Raw genomic sequence first — 23,908 nt, forward strand, 5'->3', positions numbered from 1 at the left:
TGGTAATGAGAGGAAGCAAGGAGATTCGCCAGAGATTCTCCTGGAGTTCTTACACCAGGTAGATCGGACAGGCAGGTGACATTGACATTAAGAGCAGAGGATAAGGAGTTAGGCAGCCAAAGGATGGGGTGGGGCGAGTGCTCCCAAGAGGATGAATGTGGGATGAGGCTGGAGGAAGGAGTAGGCACAGGGACCTCCTGCGGATTCTTTCTTTCTTCCTTCCCTCCTTCCTTCCTTCCTTCCCTCCTTCCTTCCTTCCTTCCTTCCTTTCTCTCTCTCTCTCTCCCTCCCTCCCTTCCTTCCTTCCTTTCCTTCCTTCCATCCTTTCCTCCCTTCCCTTCCCTCCTTCCCTTTCCTTCTTTCCTTCTTTCTTTCTTCCTTTCCTTGAAAAGTCATTCTATTATTGTGATAAAATATACATAACAAAACATTTGCCATTTCTTACTCTGTTTGCACTGCTATAACAAAAATACCATAGACTGGGTGACTTATAAACAACAGAAATTTATTTCTCACACTTCTGAGGACTGGGAAGTCCAGGATCGAGGTACTGGGAGATGTGGTGTCTGGCGAGAACCCACTTCTTGGTTCATGGATGCTGTCCTCCCGCTGTGTCCTCACACGGCAGAGAGGTGCGGGATCTCTCTTTCATAAGGGCACCAATCCCATTGATGAGCTGATGACCTCATCACCTCCCATAGACCCCCACCTCCTAATCCTGTCACAATGGGGATTGGGTGTCAGTATCTGAATTTGGGGGAACACAGACATTCAGTCCATAGCAACCATTATTAAGTGTAGAGTTCTGTGTTATGTATCTTCACATGTGGTGCAGATTTCAACACCATCCATCTCTAGAACAATTTTTCATCTTCCCAAAGTGAAAAGAACCCTGTGTTTAAACTTTGTACTCATTAAACAATGACTCCCCATTCCCCTCTCCCTTGGCAACCACCAGCTCTACTTTCTGTCTCTATGAATTGCCTAGGTACCTCATATAGGTGGCACCATACAGTATTTGTCCTTTTGTGTCTGGCTTATTTTACTTAGCACAATGTCTTTAAGGTTCATCCATGTTGTAGATTGCATCAGAATGTCCTTCCTTTGTAAGGATGAACGATATTCCATGGATGTATGTGCCGTGTATCCATTCATTCCTCCATGGACGCTTGGGTTGCTTTCGCCTTTTGGCTGTTGTGCAAGTGTTTTCTTTTAATGAGGCATTTTCTATAGTGGATCAAAGACAGTTCATTGGCAAGTTTTACCACATGAGTCTGAAGCCTGGAGGTGACTTGGGAACTCCTTTGCAAGTCCTTTGGTGGGACTTGGTGGCTGGTTTCTCATCTGTGAAACAAGGAGTAAGAATTCCTACTTGGTGATGATAGTGTAAGGATTAGTGAGTTGATCTCTGTGGAGCTGTTAGTGCTTGGCACACAGTAAACACTCAGTAAAAGGTAACTGTAAGTATTAGTATTATTGATGGAGAGAAAACGGATCTTCTGAGTGGGGTGGGGTGCATACCCTTTTCCCTATCCACATTTCTCCACGGAAGTTTGGAATTATTACTAGCAGCTCCATCACTGCTGATCACAGAGTTTTTGCTACCACGTGGATTTTTATTAATAGTCATTATTTAATAACCAGCTGCTTTGCAAGTAAGTGAGCACCCATTTGAGATACGCCAGACCCCAACATGACACGACTGACATTTCACTTGTCTTCTGGTTGGTGACCATCTCACATAGTGTTTTTCTAAGATAGTAAAGGAAAGAGTTGATATAATGAAAATAAATATATAGCAACCATTTCACCTTTCAACAGTTTGCTTTAGCTGGAGGATCTGAAATGCTCTCTTTAAAATTTCAGCTATTAATTGTTGAGCTTGGCCTGATTCCCCTTGGCAAGAGGCATTTCTGGAAAATTCTAGGCCCCCATCCCTACCTGTGCTGCAAAGCAATTATTGCCCAGGTGGTCATAGGAATCCACTTTGGAAGGCCAGGTCTCCACAGTTCCCCATGCAGACTTTGAATGCCCCAGTGGCTTAGGGCTGCATAGACAGCCTTGGCTGTCTTGGTCATGTTCACCATGATCCTGGGGTTCTGTCCCCAAGGCCATACCCCAAGCCTTGTAACTTGTCCTGGGTCCTCACACTTTGGGGCCTTGGGGTATCAACCAGTCACACTGACCACTGCTTAAAGAAGGGCTGGTGACCTCTTTGGGCTGAGTCAGTTGATAGCCACAGAGTGGGTGGCTCCTGAGAACCAGGGCCCCAGTGCGGGGTGGGAGGTGGGGGAGGGGCGTGTCTCCAGATGAGCGTAAGTACCCTGCATCCAATTGCCCAGTCCAAGGTGCCTTTTAGTGGAAGACTCAATGTGGAGGGCAAGGTGCAAGGACCTGGGGGGAGGGGGCACGGGGGCAGGGACGCTGCTACAGCATAGCGCTTATTCTACACTTGTGGGAACGAGGCCCCAGCAGGGGAAATGCCGGTAGGTGTGTTACACGGACGCAGCGTTAATATCACCAAATCACACAGTGAGAAAGTTATTCCTTCTTCAGTCCCTTTTCAATCCTTGTGATGCTCTCGAGAGGAGAGTCTTGATCGGATACTAGACGGCCTTCCTCACCTCTCTAACCCCGTCTGATCTCCCTTTTAAACAGAGAGCGCCGGCCTCGGGCTGAGAGCTTTGGGCAGGCAGCTGTATCCAGCCAGAGTTTCAGTCACATGGTTTTACTTTCATCTTGTTCGTGCATTTTTATGGTTATTTCCATTATGGCAAATGATGCTGATTTTCCACTGATGATAGTGATATAGTTTTATTTTTAAACAAATGCATTTAAGGTTTGTATTTTTGTTTTTTAAAAAGCCAGTTGCCTTGAGAAGATTGTGAATCATGTCACAGGTGGTGTGAGGGGATATGGCCGTAATGGTAAGGATGGTAGGTGAAAACCTGACTGTTGGAGAAGAGCAAAGTGGACCTGTGCATCTCAGGTATTACTTTGTGTGCAGTAATCACCCATGTTACCTGGAGACTGCATCGAAATGCAGATTCTGACTGAGCAGGTCTGGGGTTGGGCCTGAGCATATGCATGTTGAACAGCCTCAGGAAGTTGCCAGTACCACCGGTGGGAGGTAAGGCAGAGTGCAGGTTGTGAAGCGAGTTGGCTTTGACCAAGAAGCTGTCTCCTTCTCTTCTTTCCTTCCTTCTTCCTGCCTCTCTCTCCCAAACTCAAAATATTGGGGGAACCAAATCCTTCCAAAAGGCAAGCCACAGTCATCCAATTCTAACCAGATTTTCTCTAATTGCATTTTGCTTCCAAGCTTCCCAGCCAAGCCCAGCCATTCCTCCCTCGAGGGATCAGGCCCGCTCGGCCCATCCCATAGATCTTCCCCGCCCGACTTCGCAGATGCAAACACCCCTCTGGGATTTCTGCCGCCCCTCCCGGATGCATGCCCTTGAATCAAAATCTCATTTTTCCATCTTGGTTATTAATGTGGTCGGGGCAATTGACCTTAGGAGCTGGGGAGGATAAGCCAGAAGTGCGGCCTCGGCTGGGCTGTCGGAGAGATGCGTCGGATTTCTCTGCTTCCTCTCAACAGCACGCCGCCCCCTGCAAGCTGTAGGCTTTCTTGTAGCAAACAGGAGCCAACTTTCACCCTACTGCCTCCTCCACCTGGAGCTCCAACCATCTCAGTTGGTGGCTCTCACTTCCAGATGCTTCCAGAAGCTTCCAGGGGCTCAATCCCAAATTCTGGAGTCCACTTAGATGCTCCTCTTTCTCTACCATCTCACATCCCCTCCACCAGCAAACCCTGTTGGTTCTACTTTCGGAATCTCCTCACTCCCCATGCCCTCCTCTGCTTCCGCCCTGCCCCAGGCCTCTACCATCTCTTGCCTGGACCATTGCTGTGATCTCCTAATGGCTCTGTTTGCTTTTTTTTTTTTTTTTTTTTTTGCGGTACGGGGGCCTGTCACTGTTGTGGCCTCTCCCGTTGCGGAGCACAGGCTCCGGACGCGCAGGCTCAGCGGCCATGGCTCACGGGCCCAGCTGCTCCGTGGCACATGGGATCCTCCCGGACCAGGGCACGAACCCGTGTCCCCTGCATCAGCAGGCGGACTCTCAACCACTGCGCCACCAGGGAAGCCCTCTGTTTGCTTTTGATACAGCCACCTGTTTAGCTGGAGGCTTGTTGAGAGGACATTCGATACTAGAATAGGCCGACTAGACTGACAGAGGGAAAAAGTTCAATTGCTTTAGATTTTTCAGAAAACCTTGAGAGTTTAGCTGGAGAATGCAGGTGACAGGCTCTCTCTGGTGTCCCTGGGTCACCATCTTCACCGTGGCCAGGCCTGTCTGCACCACTGCTGTCATGAGAATTTCTCAGCACCCCTCACCTTTGCAATGGCAGCGCCTCCCAAAATGCATGGAGCTCAGTGAAGTCTAAGGTAATGCAGACGGACTAGTTTTTAAATCAGGGGATAAACACCTGTAGTCCAGGGGTTAAACTTGACCCACCTATTATTTGGCCTCTCACATTTTTCTTATAACAGCTCTGTTTTTACTTGACACATAATTAACTGTACATATTTCAAGTGTAGAATCTGAGAAGCTTTAACACGTATATGTCGTGAAGCCACCACCTCAATCAACGTAGTGAACATACGAAAAGGTTTCCTTATGTCTTTTGTCATCGCTCCCTCCCTCATTTCCAACACAACCACTGATCTGCTGTCACTGAAGATCAATTTGCATTTTCTAGAATAATTACATAAAGGGCACCATACCCTATCCATTCTTTTTTCATTAGTCGTCTTTCACTCAGCTTAGTTGAGATTCCTAGTTTGTTCCTTCTTACTCCTGTGTCTTGTATGGATACCGTATTGTATGTATACACCCCTGGTATGTATCGTATCCATACACCACAATTTGTTTATCCATTCACTTGTCGATGGACATTAGGGTTGTTTCCAGTTTGGGGCTGTTACCAATGAAGCTACTATGAACATTCACGTACATACCTTTCTATGCATTCTCAGGTTTTGTTTTTTTTAATATCTTGGTAAAAAATGGAGATTTTATGTAGAAGTTCAGATTTCTAGAATCTCTGGAAAAATGGGTGGCTCTAGCAATTCCGAGCCCACTTTCCTACAGGGAAGCAACAAACAGGAGTTGAACGGCCACAGCCCCTGGTTGGACAGGGCCCGGGCCCTCCGATTGGCTCAGTCCCCGCGGTCTTCCCTCACAGCCCCCTTTGCGCATTTGCATCACCTGCCTGATTCCAGCAGGATTGTACCTTGGCACGTTCTGCTCTGTGCACTGGAGGAACCGCAAGAAAGCAGCCAGGCCTGGAAAGGACTGTAGAGACCCCAGAGGGGCTCTGAGTTTTCCCCTTGAAACGTTTTGCTTTTACTCTGAAGTTTCTTTGGGGTTTCGACTTCCAATTGGTCATTAATACCAGCAGAACCTCTCCTGCCCCAGGAGGCAACGCCAGGGCAGGAAGGCGCGTGTCTGTGGGGTGACGGCCCGCAGTCGCCATCTGAGGGCCCCAGCGCCTGCCGCCAGCCCCTCTGTTTGCCTAACGAGGCCTGGAACCCGTGGTGGAGTGGGAAAAGCTTTTGTGCTTTGCAAGCAGTCGGATCCCTTCCAGCACCAGTGCCCGCAGACAAGCTCCTGACGGCTCGTTTCTAAAACCAGCCCAGCCCAGGGGATGTGGAGCCGGCCCGCCTGCCTCTGGTGAGCAGGGGCCGGGCCAGGCCTTAAACACCATTGCATCCTAGTGAGAAAGTTCTCGTTTCAAGTTCCCTCCATCAATCCTCCCAATAGTGTCGAGGAACAAGGCTTGATGTGACGCTAATCTGTCTTTGCCATCGCTCTTTTGTTTGGGAATCCCCCTTTCCAGCCACGCCTCAAGCCTCAAGCTGGCACTGAACCTTTGAAAGACAACAGAACTTAGAATCAAGGTCTTTCTTTCCATCTTTTCTACTGTGATGGTACTTTCTATCAATGGCAAGAGATACTCATTTTCCATGTGTGGCAATGCTATAAAGATGCCATTTCAAATACATTTGTTCAAGGCTGAAAAAGGAGTTGATTTGAAGAAGTAGATAAATAATTGTTCAGACATGCTTGGGTATGTGGGTGTGTAGAGGGTTTCCAAGGTAACCCTCAGGAGAGGCCTCGGGGCTGTGTTCAGTAGGTCTCTCTGCCTGATGCTCACCTTAGTACCAAGAGGGATCAAAGGCTCCCTGGTGTCATGTAGGCTCAGGTCTCATCACTGTACTTGGGAGGTATGGGCCTGGGGACACCCGGTTGAGGGGTCCACGAGAGCTCAGATACGGGCAGTTCTGAGGGCTGTGAAACGGCGGGATGATGGGGCGGGGGTGCTGGGTCACCGCTGTCTGTCCACGGTGACACTGTGCCAAATGAGAGAGGAACGGCTGGGATCAGGGAAAGAGGGCCAAGGTCCAGAGCTGGGAAGGCAGCCAACAAATGCAGGATGCTGGAGGGACCAGACAGCAGAGGGGGCCGAAAATGAGCGTGGGTCAGCATGGCCCGGGTAGGAGCTGAGGACAGTGCAAATGAGGTAGTTTGGAGCTCACTTTGTGGACCACTGATACTCAAGGAAGCCATTACTGCCCTCTGCAGTTGGTGTTAGCCAATCGTATGCTTTGACTGGAAGCCCTGGGTGGGGCAATCACCGGGATTGGTTGCTGCTGAGACAAGAAGAATGTAAGATGCAAGCCTGGCGGAGGCAGAGGGTTGACTTGGCACCTCCTGGGTATGGGTGTGTCCCAGCAATCTCCTAGTTTCTTCCAATTTGTGACTTGTTCAGTTTTGGGTCCTCAGCTCCTTGCCTACTCAGGACCTGCTGCCCAGCCTCACCTATACACCTGGCTTTCACATATGCTTGCCTCATCCTAGTCCAGATTCCTCTTCCATCTTGACACTCTTCTCTCACATGTGAGCCCCATAGTGCAGTGCAGATGGCTGGGTTCAATTCTGGTTCTAGCATTTCCTGGCCATGTGACCAAGATCAGATTGCCCCACCTCTCTGTACCTCAGTTTCTCCCTCTGTCAAATGGGAGCAATAATGGTTGGCAAATATTTGCTCTGAGAATAAGAGCATCCACACTGGACTGGTCGCCTTGTAAGTGCTCAGTGACTATTAACTATAAAAATGGTAAAAAAAAAAAAAAAAAAAAAACCCAACAACAACCCAAAAAACAAAACTATGGTCTGATTTATAACCTGTTGACGGGGAGGGACAAGCAAAGTGACTGAAAGAATATGGCCTCTGGAATCCAAAGACCAGTGTTGGATTTGGTAAAGTAACTCCTCTGATTCTCGATTTCCTAATTTCTGAGAGAGGAATAATCCTGCGAGGATTGAAAGAAAAGGTACAGCTAAGCAGTTCTCAACCCTCGCACGTTGGAATCACCCTGATCTCTAGGAATTCTGATTTAATTGGTTGGGGTGTGGCCTGGGCATCCAACCTTTTAAACTCCCCAGCCAAGGTTGAGAGCTAAAGGTTCAGAGTTCAGATCAGTGGTTCTCCAGGTGTGGTCCCCGGACCAGCATCATCAGCATCCCCTGGGAACTTGTTAGAAGTGCACATTCTTGGGCCCCATCCTGGACCTTCTGAATCAGAAACTCTGGGCTCCAGCCATCTGAGTTTTAACCAGCTCTCCAGATGTGCCTCCCAGGTGTAGACGTGCAACAAATGTTTTCTAATCTCCTCTCTCCTCCCTCCGTCCCTGAGAGGTATTTACTAAGCACATCCTGTTTGCTAGACTCTGAATTAGGAGCTGGGGGCACAATGATCCCTGCTCTCAGTGGGGCTTATGTTCTAGTGGGAGAGACCAATTTAAAAAAAATAAGTAAATACATGATTAATTAAAAATTGTGATAAGCATTAAGAAGAAGAACCTCGGGGGCCTGAGCTAGTAGATTTCCATGAATTTTCACAGAATCATACAAGTATCCTCTCTAGCAGGGAGCTCCCACCCCTCCAGGACTTTCAGGACCCCTGACCCAAGACGGCCTCTGAGCAGCTGATACTTGTATTGGCCTGGCATTGTCTGAAGGCAGCCGGCCGCCTCTGGACAGAAACAACTGCGAGCAGGGTTGACTCAACATCTCTCCTCCAGAGTCGTAATCCTCACCCGGGCTGAATTTACTCCCCGGTGGCATTTGCCGATGTCTGGAGACATTTTGTTTGTTACAACTTGCGGGGGGCAGCGTGCTGCTACCAGATAGATAGTGGGTAGAGCCCAGGGAGGCTGCTAAACACTGCAACGCACGAGACAGCCTCCCGCAACAAAGACGTTGTGGCCCCAAACGTCAGGAGTGCCGAGTTTGACTATTAACTATAAAAATGGTAAAAAAAAAAAAAATGCTCTGGCACTCTCACGCCCTGCATTTCTGGCCAAGTCCCTCTGGAGCCCTCCTCAACTCGTTCTTGCCCCTGGGCTTGGCCGCGCTTGAAAATCTTCCACCGTTTGACCAAAAAAAAGGACTCCAAGCTGCCTTCCTAAGCTGGGGAGCCGCACTGAGCCAGGCATCTCCTTGGAAACCCCTTGGCTTCATGCAATTTGGAAAACAATAAATTTGCAAGGTTGCACAAAGCACCCAGAAGCCGGCTGGAACTGCTAAATCTGTTTTTTCCCTCCACATCAAAAATAATTTCCCAGCCCTAGAGAAAGCCTAGAAGCTTTCTCTACTGTCACAAGACAAGATGCAGGCAGATAGTTTTACACGGCCAACAACTCTGCCAAACACATTCCCCCTTTCAAAGGCTTTGGGTGGATTTCTACTCCAGCCAGGAATATCAGCGCCCTTTTCCACTGAGCCGAGGTTGGTTTCGTCCGAGGCAGACCTGGCAAGTGCTTTTCACACCCCATTCAAGACCAGAGACCATTTCCAGCTCAGACCTCACCCTTTCCCCACGCTGGGAACCCCAACAAGGTCTGAGGGTGGACGATCACGGTCTAGTTTGCCATCCGATTACAAGTAGCAGGAGAGAGAAAAAAAATTCACCATCACCACAAAAGACATATTAACCTTCCTCTGTGCAGGCAGAGTTCTAAGTGCTTTTCTAACATTAACTCATCTTCCCTCCTACAACCCCATGAAGAAGGGATTACTATTAGCCCCATTTTACAGATGAGGAAACTGAAGACAAGTATTTTCCTAAAGCCCCCCACCCCCACCCACCGCAGCAAGTAAATGGCAGAGTCAGGATTTGAATCTAGGTGTTCCGCTCTGGAGTTCATTCTTTAAGTTAATGTGAACATCTCCCCCACTCCCACCACCACAGCCTAACAACAACAATAATAACCACTAGATCGGTGGCCTTCCAACAGGCAGTTTTATACCCCAAGGACATCTGATAACGTCTACAGACATTTTTGGTTATTACAACTTGGTAGGGGGTGCTACTGGCATCTAGTGGGTAGAGGCCAGGGATGCAGCTAAACATCCTACAGTGCATGGGGCGCCCCACAGTAGAGAATAACCCAGCCCCAAATGTCAATAGTGCCAGGACTGAGAAGCCTTGGTCTCCTGGTTTGACTTAAGAAAAAAAGAAGAAAGGATAAAAGGTAGAAGGTAGGTAGATGGATGGATACGTGGATGGAGGCATGGATACATGGATGGATGGATGGGTATATAGATGGATACATGGATAGATGGATGGATGGATGGATAGATGGATGGATAGAAAGTGCTGAGGTCTATAGAGTGCCTGTTAGGTGCCAGCCACTGTGCTAAACATGGGGTACCTAAATCAATCCTTGCAGTCACCCTCTGAGGTAGATACTGTTATTATCTCCATTATACAGATGGGGAAACTGAGGCTCAGAGAGGCTTGGCACTTTGCCAAGGCCACATGCTCAGTCCTGTGGTGCTGGCATTTGAACACAGGCTGGAGGCCCCTCCTGATTTTAGGGGCTGCCCCTCCTCCCTTGGCACACCCCAGCCATTACCAGTGCTCCCCATTTGTATAGTCTTGTGAACTCGTTCCTTCTGTGTCTCTCCATCCTGCCTTGGTGTGGGCCCTCCTGCCTCTCAGTTCCTCACTGGCCATCTTCTTCCCTCCTTTGTCCCCTCTGTCCACCCTCCAAATGGCAGCCGGAGAGATTTGCCTCAAACTACAAACATGACCATGTCCTGCTTTAAAACATTAATGTGCCTGTGATCACCTGAGCGTTTTGTTAAAATGCACGGTTCCTTCGTAGGTCTGGGGTAGGGCCTGAGAGTCTCTGCATTTCTGCCAAGCGCTCAGAATCCAGTGATGCTGGTCTACAGACCACACCTTGAGTAGCGAGGAGCTAGAGAAATTGTTCTCTCTGTACGTGGGAAACCTCGGAGGCGCAGCAGCCTTGTGTGCGCTGGGCTGCTTAGAGGGACCAGGACTTCCTCTGTGAGGGACTACAGCGGGGGCCTCAAACTACCAGCCCCAGGGCCAAATCTGCACCCCGCCTCCGCCTGTTTCCGTAAATAAAGTTTTACTGGAACACAGATCCCCCCCATACATTTACGTATTGTCCGGGGCTACTTCTGCACTGCAGTGGCCAAGTTGAGCAGTTGTGACAGAAACCATATGGCTCCTAAAGCCTAAAATATCTACCACCCAGACCTTTACAGAAAAACGTGTCCACTGTCTACAGCATCTTCAAAAGGCTCCGGAAGGCTGCGTGTTGGGGACTCCCAGCCATCTGAGGGGGGTTGACTTGAAGACTTAAAATCACACACACACACACACACACACACACACACAGCCATACCTGCGGCTAACAGCTCTCAGGCGGATCTCAGAGGCAGTGGCTCTGGGCACGCGGGGCTGATGGGTGATGGGTTAGAGCACGTACGTGGTCCGGGAGCACTTGCAGTGCCCTAGCCAGTGAGGAAGACAGGCCTCGAGTCCTCATTCACTGGATGAAGAAGTTGGGCCCCTCCCCACAGCCCAGGGCTCTGAGTGGGGAGTGAGCGCCACAGCTGGTTTGCATTGGGGCTTAGACAGGACCCTAGTCTCCTGACTTCCCGCCCAGGGCTCTTACCTCCAAGAGCCTGCATGGAGGCTTCTGTGGCTGGGAATCTGCCTGGAGCGGAGCGGGTAGGGGTTGTTAACAGAAAGACCTTTGGTTCCCCAAGCCGGTAGGGGGATGGGGGGATGTGGCCCACCTTCTGCCTTGAGCTGACTCGCCTCTGAGCCACATTCCAGAGGCTGAGAAAGAGGACGCTCCTCGACTGCGCAGGTGACCCCTGCCTTGACCCCTTACACCCAAAGAAGTGGGTTGATGGAGGTTGACCCTGAGCCCTGGACTGGAGGTCTGCCTGCAAAGACAAATTCAGTCAAACGAATCTGAGTTTCTTCAGATTGCCTGACATTAAAAAGAAAAAAAAGACCAATGATCACAGAGGAAAAATCTCCTAACAGACTGAACGCTGCAGGATGGGAGTTGGGGGTAGGGTGGGGAGGCAGGACAGCCCATGGCATATGCCAGCACTGGGCTAAGCACTTCATACACGTTATTTCATTTAATCTGCACAGCAACCTGGGGGGTGAGTTGTTATTGTCGTACTGGCTTTACAGACAAGAGAACAAGCGCCCTGCACAGTGTCTGGCCCCATAGAAGGGGCTACTGAGTGAAGGGCTCAGTAGATATTGAATGCATGATTGCATGAGGCACAGAGAGGTTAAGTGACCCATTGAAGGTCACACAGCGGGGAAAAGCAGGAGCTGGAATTTGAACCTAGATCTGTGTGATCACGGAGGGACTCAGTGAGCTGAAGTGACCTGCCCCCATGCACGGTATGTGGGAGGCTGAGAATAGTCTCACAACCTTGACTGGCAGGCAGCCTGCAGCACAGGGCCCAGAGCTAGGGCCTGGGGAGGGGAGTGAGGTGACCCTTCCACTCCCACCCCCTCCTTCCCAGCTTCCGGCCAAGGCTGCTGAGACTCCTCCCATGGGGTGACCCCCTGGGCCAATCCCACAGCGGCTCGCCCAGCTGCTCCGGTGAGCCAGCCTGCGCCCTGCCCCAGGGCAGCTTTCCCCCTACTTCCTTGGTTTTGTGGGAGCAGAAAGGCTAACATCCCTGGGGACTCTGGGAGAGGGGGCTTCTGGGGCTCAGGGCAGCCCTTCCCCAGCTTAGGGACTGGGGAGAGAGGAAGAGAGGGAAGGAGGGAAAGAGATCTCCAGCTGGCCAAGGAAAGATGGGAGAAGGGGCAGGATGACTTCCTCGTGGCACTTTCCAGGGTGTGTTTGTGGGAGAAACACACACACACAGGTACACGCTTGCTCTGGGAAGAGCAGGACTTGGTACCAATGCTTTTCAAGTTACTGCAAATGAGTGCGAGTGTCACCAGTTTTGTGTGCCCGCAGTGAAGGGGTTTGTACACTTGCTAAGGTTTCCAAGAGCTCCTTCTCCCAGGCCTGGCAGTAATGGCCTCACCTCTACTCTATGGAGTGGGAATGGCTATGATCCCCATTTTACTAGAAAGGCTCAGAGAGCCTAGGACACTTGCCTAAGGTCACCCAGCTTGGATGTGCTGGGGCTGGGATTTGGAGAGACTCAGGCCGTCTAGTGCCAACATCTGTGCTCTCTTCTTAACCAAACACCCCATGGTGTGTACTGGTCCACCCAGGGAGGAAGTGTTCATTAAGCACCTACTAATTGGTCGATATACACAAAGCCCTTAGCAAAATGCCTGGCACACAGTAAACACTATTTTAAGTGTTAGATGATATTGTTGTTGTTGTTATTATTATTATTACTGTGTCCCAGGCATTGATAGGTTTAGGCACTGGGGATTCAGCAGTGAGTAAAACAAAAATCCCTCCCCACGTGGAGCTTACTCTGTGGTGGGGGATGATGAACAATATTAATGAGTAAAGCTCAGTATGACAGAAGGTGTAAGGACTATAAAGAAAGTAAAGCAGGGTTTGGACAATTGGGAGTGCTGGCCGGCTTGGGGGTTGTAATTTTAGGGTTTTTTTTGGCTACGCCACGATGCTTGTGGGATCTTACTTCCCCGACCAGGGATTAATCCCGGGCCTTTGGCAGTGAAAGCGTGGAGTCCTAACTACTAGACCACCAGGGCATTCCTGGGGGTTGTAATTTTAAAGGAAATGATCAGGGAAGGCCTTCTGAGCATTTTAGCCACAACCAGAAGGGAATGAGGGAATGAGCCATGTGGATATCTGGGGAAGGCAGAGGGAATAGTCCGTGCAAAGGCCCTGTGGTGGGAGTATGCTGGGTTTGACGTGGGTGTGTGAGATACACCAGCTCTGGGGGCAGGTAGGCGGGTGAGTGTCTCAAACACCTCCACCTCCCTCCCCCTGCAGAGGGAGGTGGAGGTTTGAGACACTCATTGTGTGTGTGTGTGTGTGTGTGTGTGCACGTGTACGTAACAGGCACCTGGGTCTGAGGGATTCTAAGTTGCAGAGCATGTGCAAACTTGCCCAGGCCTTCCCACCTTGGAAGGCTGCCTGTGCCCTGAGCTTCCTGCCTGCCTGGGCAGGGGTCTGGATTGCCTGGGTAGCCATGGTGGGACAAGGGCTCAGCTCTGGGACTGGGGGTTGGAGCACCACGGTTTCAAATTGCTGACATCGGACTTCCCCCAGAAACCTGAAAACCGTGTGATGAGGCAGCGACCCCTTCCCTAGACCCCTTCCTGGAAACCCAAGCCCATAGCGAACAGATCACCCACATGTATATCTCCAAAAATATCTTCTACCTAGGGATGAAATTACTCCCTTGACCCCATTTGGGGTTTTCTGCCAAGACAGACAGCTTTGATTTGCTACTTCAAGTCCCTAACTGTGGTCCGTAATCCATCTCCTTTCCTCTGAGACTTTGTAACGTTTGCACGTCTCTGTTTCACCTGCACCAATGGTTCTTGACTCTGGCTACACCTGTAGGGAGCTCCTAAGACATCCTGACACCCAGGCTGCACCCCAGACCAATGAAATCTGAACCTCTTGCAGGGGGCAGGCATCCACAATTTAAAATATTCTCAAGGTAATGCTAATGCGCAAACCAATTTAAGAATTAATACCCTTTACTATTAGATAGTATTTTGTCCTTAATTGAATTTCTCCCTTAAAAAAAACTAAAAAAGTTATTTTAAAAGGAAACCTTAGATCTGGTAGGATTGTGGGGATTTTTTTCCCTTTTGACCCTGTTGAAGAGAGGTGAGCTTATCATATTCCTTGGTTCCTTGCACATATGTTTGTACAAAGCCCCTCGTTTCTTTATTCCCTTTTATCCCCACTCTTTGTGGTCACTCCCTTTCTCCCATAGATGACTTTCCATAGACGACCATTGTAATGAATGAATGAGTGAATATGACCTCTTTAATTGAGTGAACATGGACTGTTGATTTAAATGCGTTCTCACAAAATGTGGATGACCGTTGTATGTGCATGGATTTTTAGTTTCCTCACAAGGGATTGTATAAAGTAGCTCATTGTTTCCTGGCTTTCTCACCTTGCATCATTTTAAAGACCCACCGTTGTTCCTATGTGAGGTTAATGCTCTCCACCTATTGGCTGCCGAAATCCTCCATCGGCTCATTTACCGTTTTTTAATGTGTCTGTCTCCATGGTCATGGGCACCCAGATGCTGCCAGCTCACTGAACCTTCTTGACAGGTGTATTCCTTAGTGGTCCTGAGCTCCTACAGTATATACCAGGAGTGGACATGCTGAGATGTGTGCGTCACCCTCTTAGACTTCAGACTCTTCTCCTAGGGGCTATCATGGAATTTGGGGTCTAGGGACCAGGCTGTCCTGGAGCTCAGAGCTCGGTGTTGGCACTCTAACTTCCTCCTGAGCATGAAGGTCAAGGCTATTCTGCCTCCAGCCCCTGCCTCTGGTCAGCCCATGTGGTCTCTGTCTCCTGGCCCTTGGGGGTCACACTCCTCAAACTTCTGGAGGCTGAGTCACTGCCCCCCGGGCTTTTGGAGGTTCACAGGCTGGCAGGACTGGGGTGGGCATCAGGGGCTGCCCCCATGACGGAGTGTGTGTGTGTGTCTTTTTTCTCCCTTCCAAGGAAGAGGACCCTGACAGTGAGTGACAGAGGCTGGACAGGAGGTTCCGGAGAACCTTTATGTCAGAGTATAGACCCACCTGGGCAGATTTCCTTTGGCTGTGAGTCCTCAGTGGGTTCCAGAGCAGCCAATTCTGGAAACCCCTACTGTTGTGGAAAATCCCCAGGCAGGCCCGCTCAAGAAATGCCAGTGGGGACAGCGGGTGGTGAAGAAAAACCCAAGAGTTGGTTCCAGCCACCCCGCCTCCCCCAGCACCTCCAGAAGCCAGCCCCGAGGAGGAGACTGGGGGCAGGGGGCTGCACAGTGGCCCTTGCCCCTTACCACCCTCCTTCCACCATCACCGCCCCCGAGCTCCGCAGCTCCCTCTCAATTCTCTCACCTGCTGAATCTGGGTGCCCAGGGGGGACACACAGTATGATACAGGGTTTTCCAAATTCAGTCACGCCTGGGCGGCCTTCGCGATTTTACCCCCGTGCCACCTGGGCTGCTGTTTACTTTATACTTCTGTTTCAATCAAGTCGTTTAAAATGTATATTACTGGAGCCTGTGCTCCACCACGAAAGAGGCCACAACAGTGAGAGGCCCCCCGCACCAGCAAAAAAAAAAAAAAAAAAATGTATATTACTTCTACAGCTGGAAAACGAACAGCACTTGACAGAAGTAGAGAGTAGCTAGAAAGAGACATATCACAAGGCAGAGCAGGCTTGTCAAAATGTAGCTGGAGCCTGTTGCCTGCAGAAGTCTCTGGATTTCCCAGCTGCTTTATGTCAATCAAGGGGGATGAGCAAGTGTTAGGAGGCGGTGCTCACCCTCCTGCAGGTGGTCAGCAGGTTTGAAAAAATAATTAGTAGGTTTTAGTTCTCCAGGAGCTCCCGTTTGTTGTGTTGCTGTGTCCCTGTCCCTCTGCTGTGCTCACACGAGAGTTCCTGGAACACTGAAACGTATTGGATGCCTCTTAGGTGATGGTACCTCCCACCAATGTCCTGCACACTAAAGGCATCCAACATGTGTTTTTAACAGACAGGAAGGAACTTGAACTTCTGTGCTGGTAAAGATGGTTGCAGTTGTACAGTAGTAACGGCTTGTGGGTGCTGAATAAATGTTGCATACAGGAGCAAAGGAATGGGTGAATAATCCATTAGCATGTAACTCTGTGAAGATGGGTCTTTCTGCCTGTTCTGTGCACTGCTGTGTCCACTGCCTAGAACAGTGCTTAGCACCCAGTAGGTGCCGAGTCAGCAGTTAAGTCAACAAGCGAATCAATGAATCTGTAAATTAATGAGTGAATGAAGAAATGATTGAACACGTGAATGAATGTCAGCCCTTTTTTTAGACTCAAGAGATAGGCCTTTTCATCATTAAAAAGTCTACAAGTAATACATGCTGGAGAGTGTGTGGAGAAAAGGGAACCCTCTGCACTGTTGGTGGGAATGTAAATTGGTGCAGTCACTGTGGAGAACAGTATGGAGGTTCCTTAAAACACTAAAAATGGAGTTACCATATGATCCAGCAATCCCAATCCTGAGCATATACCCAGAGAAAACTCTAATTCAAAAAGATACATGCACCCCTATGTTCATAGCAGCACTATTCACCATAGTCAAGACAGGGAAACAACCTAAATGTCCATCAACAGATGAATGGATAAAGAAGATGTGGTACATATATACAGTGGAATACTACTCAGCCATAAAAAAGAATGAAATAATGCCATTTGCAGCAACATGGATGGACCTAGAGATTATCATACTAAGTGAAGTAGGCCAGACAGAGAAAGACAAATACCATATGATACCACTTATATGCGGAATCTAAAATATGACACAAATGAACTTACTTACAAAAGAGAAACTGACTCATAGGCATAGAAAACAAACTTATGGTTACCAAAGGGGAAAGGGAGTGGGGGAGGGATAAATAAGGAGTTTGGGATTAGCAGATACACACTACTATATGTAAAATAGATAAACAACAAGGTCCTATTGTATGCACAGGACACTATATTCAATATCCTGTAATAAACCATAATGGAAAAGAATATACTTAACTAAATCGCTTTGCTGCAGACCTGAAACTAACACAACATTGTAAATCAACTGTACTACAATAAAATTTTTTTAAAAAACAGAGCGATAGGTCTTTTGTAACATTTCAGGCCCCAAGCTGGGGGCCAGAGGGGCAGGAGAGGGAACAAAGAGGAGAAGCCAAGGTAGGCACAACCACAGGCCACTGGCTTTGGTTCCACCGGCAGCAGCCTTCTCGCGAGAGAGAAGCATCCCAGGCTGGGCACCGCCAGCAGCCCAAACCTCAGTAATGTCCCCCTCACTGCACGCCAGCAGTAGGTACCCCCCAATAGGGCCATCTAGGTAGTAGGTCGGGGCAGTGTGGTGCCGAGAAGCATTTCTCCTGTTTAGAAGGGCTCAATTTTCTTCCACAGGACGCTGGGGTGGTGTTTTCTGAGCTCTGCGTATCTGCATACCCAAAGGGCAGGTTTCTGAGGGAAATCCCCAGGGCTTCTAGGAGAGGTGTTCCCCCCACTTACTGGAGTGTTGACCTTCCCACGTGTTGGGCACAGAACATTCTCATGGGATAATGTTTAACCAGCGTGTGGTTGGCGTCGCTCTGGTCTGGGTGGCTCACTGAGGACCAGGTGAGGGGTCAGTCTTCCTCCTCGGTGGGCTTTGAAAGAGGCAGTGCCGCCCCCTGCCCTCAGACAACTCTGCCTCCATCTCACCCCCAGGAGGAAAAGGACATCCTTTTGTTCTCCTGAAGCAGAGAAATGCTCTCCTTGTAGGCTTTTTTTCTTAAGGTAATAGGGAAGCCAGGACTTTAATTCTTTGGAAAAAATCATCTTTTAAGCAGTTTCTTGTTGCCCATAGAATATGGGCCCAACCCAGCTAAAATAGTCATCCCAGTACCTGTTATGATTTGTGAATGTTTCATAGCTCATGGCAAAGAGAAAGACAACATGACTGTAAAGTCCCTGAAGGTGAGACGGGGTCTTAGACTTGCAGTCCCCACTGCATTCAGGAGTGCTGGCATACTCACGTGTAAGTACTGCTCCCCACATTAAAATCTGAGATGGACAGGACCAGATAAATTTCAGGGCACACTGTTCCCAAACTTCAGTGTGCATAAGGACCATTGGGGAGCTAGCTAAAAATCTACACTCCTGGATCCCACTGTCATTCATTCATTCATTCATTCATTCAATGAATATTTACCGAGCTCCTACTATGAGTTGCCAGATTTAGCAAATAAAAATGCAGGATGTCCAGTTAAACTTGAATTTCAAAATCAACGACAAGTGGATTTTTAGTGTAACTATGTCTCATGCAGTAGTTGAGACATATGATAAAAAACGCTTTGTCGTGAGTCTGAAATTCACGTTTAACTGGGTGTCCTGTATTTTATCTGATAGCCCTCACTCTCACCAAGCTCTGTTCCTGGCAATGGGGGATACAGCAATGGACGAGGCAAAGCCCCTGACCTCTGGGAGCTTACATGCTAGTGAGGGAGACAGACAGCAAACGAATAGATTAGCCAAAGGAAGGATGTTGGGGGGCACCATGGCAGGGTACAGCTTCTAGGCTTGTCAGGAACAGAGCACATGTCACCTCGCCATTGGGACCTGCTGAGTCTGAGAGGGGTGTTAGCACAGCCCACCCACAAAGAGCCTTCTCGCAAGGGAGGGGCCCCATGAAAACTAGAACTGCTCGCAGATCTAGGGCATCCAGTGATGATAGGAGGAGAATGCATGTTTCACCCACAGTGAGGTGACATCTGTTGAGAACACTCGGTTCTGGGGGTACTCATGGCTGGCTAAGTTCAAGATCAGGTTCCTTCTGATACCGCAAATGTTCTCTGCAGACGCTGCAGGAGATCTTCCAGACGGAGAACACCATCATGCTGCTGGAAAGGTCCATCATGGCCAAGGAGAGCCCGCTGAAGGTGGCGCAGACAAGGCTGGAGTGCCGGACCCGGCGGCCCTGTGTGGAGCTGTGCAGGGACATGCCCCAGTTCAAGTGAGTGGTGGAGGCCAGAGGGGAGGGGTGGGTCTCTGGAGCTGCCAGGAAGCCTGGGTCTGGAAAACGGACCCTCCACCAATCAGGACGTCCAGGCCCACAACTCCACAGGGCACTGGGTGGGGGCCTGGGGCTCTGGGGTGCCCTTGATGGCCTCCCCACCGTGGAGACCGCCCCCCTGCACTGCAGCCCTCTCATCTAAGTGAGGATGGTTTTGTAGCTCTGTTCTGCTCTGGGAACCCTCCAGCTGTCCCCTAAAAGCCAACAAGAGGGAACCACCCAGCCCAGAGATGTGGCCCTTGCCCTTGCGGGCGTCACTCTCTCTCTCTCCAGGCTCCCATAAAAGAGGCGCCCAGCCCACACCTCAGTCATCCTCCACCGCCCTTTCTGTGAAGTTCTCAGCTGAGAGCCCTCGGAATAGCCTAACCCTGCCTGTGCCGCTTAGCTAAGGAGGGCTTCTTCTGTTGACAAAGGGTCTCCTCACAGGAGAGGGGCAAAACACTCATGCAGCCCCAGAGACAGGATTTGTGAGTCTGGAGGAGGGGTTTGGAATGGGATGATGACCAGGCAAGGAAGGAAGTGGTCATTGGCCATGGGGGATTCGTTTCCCATGAACATGCTGTGTGACTTGGGGCTGGTCACTTGGCTGCTCTGTTCCCTCCATGCTAGGGGCACTGTCTTCGTTCTCTATTGCTGCATAACAAATGCCCCCACAACTCAGTGGCTTGTCTTCCTTCCGAGCTGAGATGTGGAGAAGAGCGCTGGAGAAGTAAGGAGGAGGGAAAGTATTTGGAGAGAAAACGCCAGGTGGTTCCATGTGCTGAGGTTTGCACGGCCTTGGTTACTGCCTGAGATAATCTTGTGGGACACAGAAAAGCTGGCTGTGTCGGGGGTGGGGTGCAAAGCGATGCCTGGCTTTGAGCTTGAAGGCCTGGCTACCTGCTCCTCAGCCCGCTGCTGGCCTGGAAAGTCTTCACCCCAGAAGCGGGTGCCGTGTGGCCAGGGTCCTGCCCCACCTGGGCTGGGTGGGGTCCAGGTCCTGGGTGAGGGGTTGGGGAAGCTCTCCTGACCCCTCCTCCACCTGCCCCTGCATCAGCTCAGGTTGGGCTCCAGCAGCCCTGGTGCAGAGGCTCTGATCACCCATTTGTCCACCCCAGGGAGGCTTACACACAACCGAGCTTTAAGGGGAGGGACCAGATGTTGTCCCGGGGGACTTACTGCTCTGGGACACACTCCCTGCCTCCCCGTCCACCAACTGTGTCACCAAGGGGTGTAGACAGAGAACATGGATGAGGCGTGTTTGGCTCAAGAGTCCTGGGCAGTGTATGTGTATGTGTGTGTGTGCGCATGTGTGTGTGTGTGTGTGTGTGTGTGTGTGTGTGTGTGTGCACAACTATATGCACGTGTGTTGGGAACTGAGCGGACAACAGCACTCAAGCTGTCTGCCTTCTGCAGCAGCTTAATTGCCCCGTCCATGCATTACATTCTTTGTCCCTCCATCCCCTCCCTTACCACCTCTGGGTCTTTCTCCTCTACCTCCCACAGGTGGCCCCTCTTCTCCTGACCCTCTCTGAGCATGGAGGTCCCTTCCGTGTCCATCCCTCCATTCCTCAGACTGAAAGTCCCTTTAGATTTGCATTTCAATTAGTTAAAATGAAATAAAATTTAAAATTCAGGTCCTGATTCACACAAACTGCATATCAAGTGGTCAGGAGCCACGTGTGGCCGGGGGCACGGAACAGAATATTTCCATCGCTGGACAGCACTGCTCAAGAGAGCCCCCAGGAAAGAAGGGTGTCCAGGCTGCTTCTGTCGCCTCTCTCTAGCTCAGGCTTGTCATGGGGGTGCTCATCCTTGGGATATCAACCCAAGTCCTCCCAGCAGCGTGTCCTCCAGTCCTGAGCACAGTTTCACTGTCCCTCCCCACCACCCCCAAGGTGGGTCCCAGGGCACAGCCCCAAAACCAACCCACCGTCACAGCTCACCAGGTATATTCCTGTCTTAGGGCTGCTGTGACCAATTACCAGAAACTGGGTGGCTTACAACAGAAATTTATTTTTTCAAACTTGCGGAGGCCAAGCATCTGAAATCAAGGGATCAACAGGGTTGGCTCTCTCTGGGGCCTCTGAGACAGCATCCTTTCCCGGCCCCTCAGCTGGCTTCTGGTGGTGGCTGGTGGTCCTTGGCTAGTAGCTGCATCACTGCATCTGCCTCCGTCTTCACATGGCCTTCCTCCATGTGTGTCTCTGTGTCTCAAATCTCCCCCTCCTTTCTCTTACAAGACCAGTCATTGGATTTAGGGCCCATCCTAAATCGAGGATGATTTCTTCTCAAGATCCTTAACTCAACTACATCTACAAAAACCCCTTCTTCCAAAGAGCATCACATTCACAGGTACTGGGGTTCAGACTTGGACATATCTTTTGGGGGACACTATTCAACCCACTCAATCTGGATATTGAAATAACCCTAATCTCTCTCCCGCCTCCACTCTTATCCCCGTCCAATCTAATCTTTACCCAGCAGCCTGGAGGTTATCCTAAATCTGAATCAGCACATCATTCCCCATTTCAGCGCCCACCGCCTCACCAGCGCCTTCCCATTGCCCTGAGAACAAAATCCAGACCAATCGATTTTGCATGTGCTCTTCTCTGTAGAACCACACGGTCCAATTCAGTAGCCACCAGCTGGGTGTGGCTCTTCCATTTACATTTAAATGATTTAAAATGAAAAACGATGAAAAATCCAGCTCCTCAGTTGATCTTGCTGCATTGCAATTACTCATGAGCTCCGCATGGCTAGTGGCCGCCGGATCCAGCAGTGCGGATATAGAACATTACTAGCATCGCACAGAGTTCTCTAGATCAGTGGCTGTAGAGTGCTTCCCTCTTGATCTTTACACAGCCAGCTCATTCGCTCAAACGTTCCCTCCTCAGAAAGGCTTTTCCTGGTGCCTTGGGAAGGTCCCACAGGTGCAGAGCTTCAGGATAGGGGAGCCCCGCTTCAGCCTGATCCCACGGGGAACTCTGGAGCGTGAATTACACCACGGAGCTGGTTCCACCCTGAGGCAGGGGATGGCCTTTTGTACCCACTGCCGTTGGTGAGCCATTGGCTTCCCTGGAGACATGTGGACCTAGGAGCCATCAACAGCCAACACTCCCGGCAGCTGGGGCACAGGTGGGACCTGAGATGGATGCCAAGAGCAGACATCACACCTGACCATCTTAGTTACATGAGGCTGGCCCTGTTATCTGGGTTTTTTAAAAAACTGTGATAAAATACGTACAACATAAAGTAACATACCATTAGTGGCACCTAGTACATTTACAATGTGCAGCTAGCTCCAGAACATTTTCATTCATTTGACCCAAAAGGAAGTCCTATCCTCATTAGCAGTCACTCCCTATCCCTCTCCCTTCAGCCCCTGGCAACCCCTAATCTACTACCTCTTGTTATGGATTTGCCTATTCTGACCATTTCATATAAATGGGATCGGACAATATATAAGCTTTGGTGTCGGTATCTTTCACTCAGCATCATGTCTTCAAGGTCCATCCATGTTGTAGCTCGTACCGCTGCTCCATTTCTTTTCATTACATCTCAACAATATCCTAGTGTGGGGATAGACCATATTTTGTGTATGCATTCATCTGTCGATGGACATTTGGGCTGTGTCTACCTGTTGACTCTTGTTATTTGTGCCCCACGAGTATTTGTGCAAGTATTTGAGTGTCTGTTTTTAGTTCTTGTGGGTACATACTCAGGAGTGGAATTGCTGTGTCCTTTGGCGAGTCTGTGTTTAACTGAGGAACTGCCAGATTGTTTTCCTGAACATCTCATCTACTTCTCCCTTTGCACTCATTGCCCTCAGCAGCTCTGCTGAGTGTTCACCTGTCTGCTTGCTCCCCCTCTGTCTTCTCTGCCAGCCGAGCCCCTCCCACCTGGCTCCTGACACAAGGGAGACCTGTGCCGCCCGGCTGGCTGAACCGTGCCTTCCCCTCTGCTCTCTCCCCAGGCTCATGAGCGAGGTGTGCACCATCAATGACACCGTGCAGACCCTCAAGCTGAGGCTGCGGGAGACGCAGGACACGCAGCAGCTGCTGGTCATGACCAAGTGCCGACTGGAACACGAGCTGGCCATGAAGGCCAACACCCTGTGCATTGACAAGAAGTGCATGGGCATGAGGAAGACCTTCCCCAGCGCCCCCTGCCTGGGGATCTGCCCCTGAGCCGCCGCTGCTCCTGGCGCCCCTGGTGCCCCGCTCCATGCACGTTCCTTACACAGCATAGAATTTGCAAAGTCAGAAAAACAAAAGAGTCATTTTCTTCCTTTCCTCCTATCATGGGAAAAAAAAAAAAAAATATATATATATATATATATATAAAGAGCTAAAATAAATGTGCCATGCCAGGAATCCTGGAGCTCGTTCCTTGCTGCAGAACCACCTTTCTGGCTGATCCCAGGAGGAGACAGACTGTGACCCCCTCTCGGTGACGGAGCATTGTAAGGTTGTCAGCCTTGCCAGGAATGGAAGAGGCCACCTTTTCTAAACCTGTTTGTCCATTTAGGAGCACAGTATAGACCATGGTGTCCAAAGATTGGACATCAGAGCTGAGAGTCCAGAGACCAGCTGTCACTCAGGAGCCGAGTGGCCTTGAACAAGCTCCCAGACTGAGCCTGTTCTATAAAACGAGGTCAGTCTGAGGTGGAAGTAACTGTCAGCCATGTAGGGCAGTGCAAAAAAAAATAGGATTTGGAGTCAAAAGTCCTGGGTTTGGATCCTGGCCTTGCTAGACATTTTTAGAAATTGCAGTGGGAGAAGGGGGCAGCA

The 23,908-nt window shown here is 50.0% G+C and overlaps 1 protein-coding gene across 1 annotated transcript in view; it reads left to right on the forward strand.

The window, feature by feature from the left end:
* Window positions 1–23,481, forward strand: part of TEKT5 (tektin 5) — a 38,666-nt gene extending 15,185 nt beyond the window's left edge. The window contains exons 6-7 of the mRNA XM_027118302.1: window positions 18,922–19,076; window positions 23,092–23,481. Coding sequence (XP_026974103.1) covers window positions 18,922–19,076; window positions 23,092–23,305 — 369 coding nt within the window. The 3' untranslated portion in view covers window positions 23,306–23,481. The remainder of the gene's footprint in view (window positions 1–18,921; window positions 19,077–23,091) is intronic.
* The last annotated feature ends 427 nt before the right edge of the window (window positions 23,482–23,908 follow it).

Source organism: Aethalodelphis obliquidens, unplaced genomic scaffold, assembly GCF_003676395.1.
Source record: "Aethalodelphis obliquidens isolate GAN/ISIS:26980383/991018 unplaced genomic scaffold, ASM367639v1 scaffold18, whole genome shotgun sequence".
Classification (NCBI taxonomy): domain Eukaryota; kingdom Metazoa; phylum Chordata; class Mammalia; order Artiodactyla; family Delphinidae; genus Aethalodelphis; species Aethalodelphis obliquidens.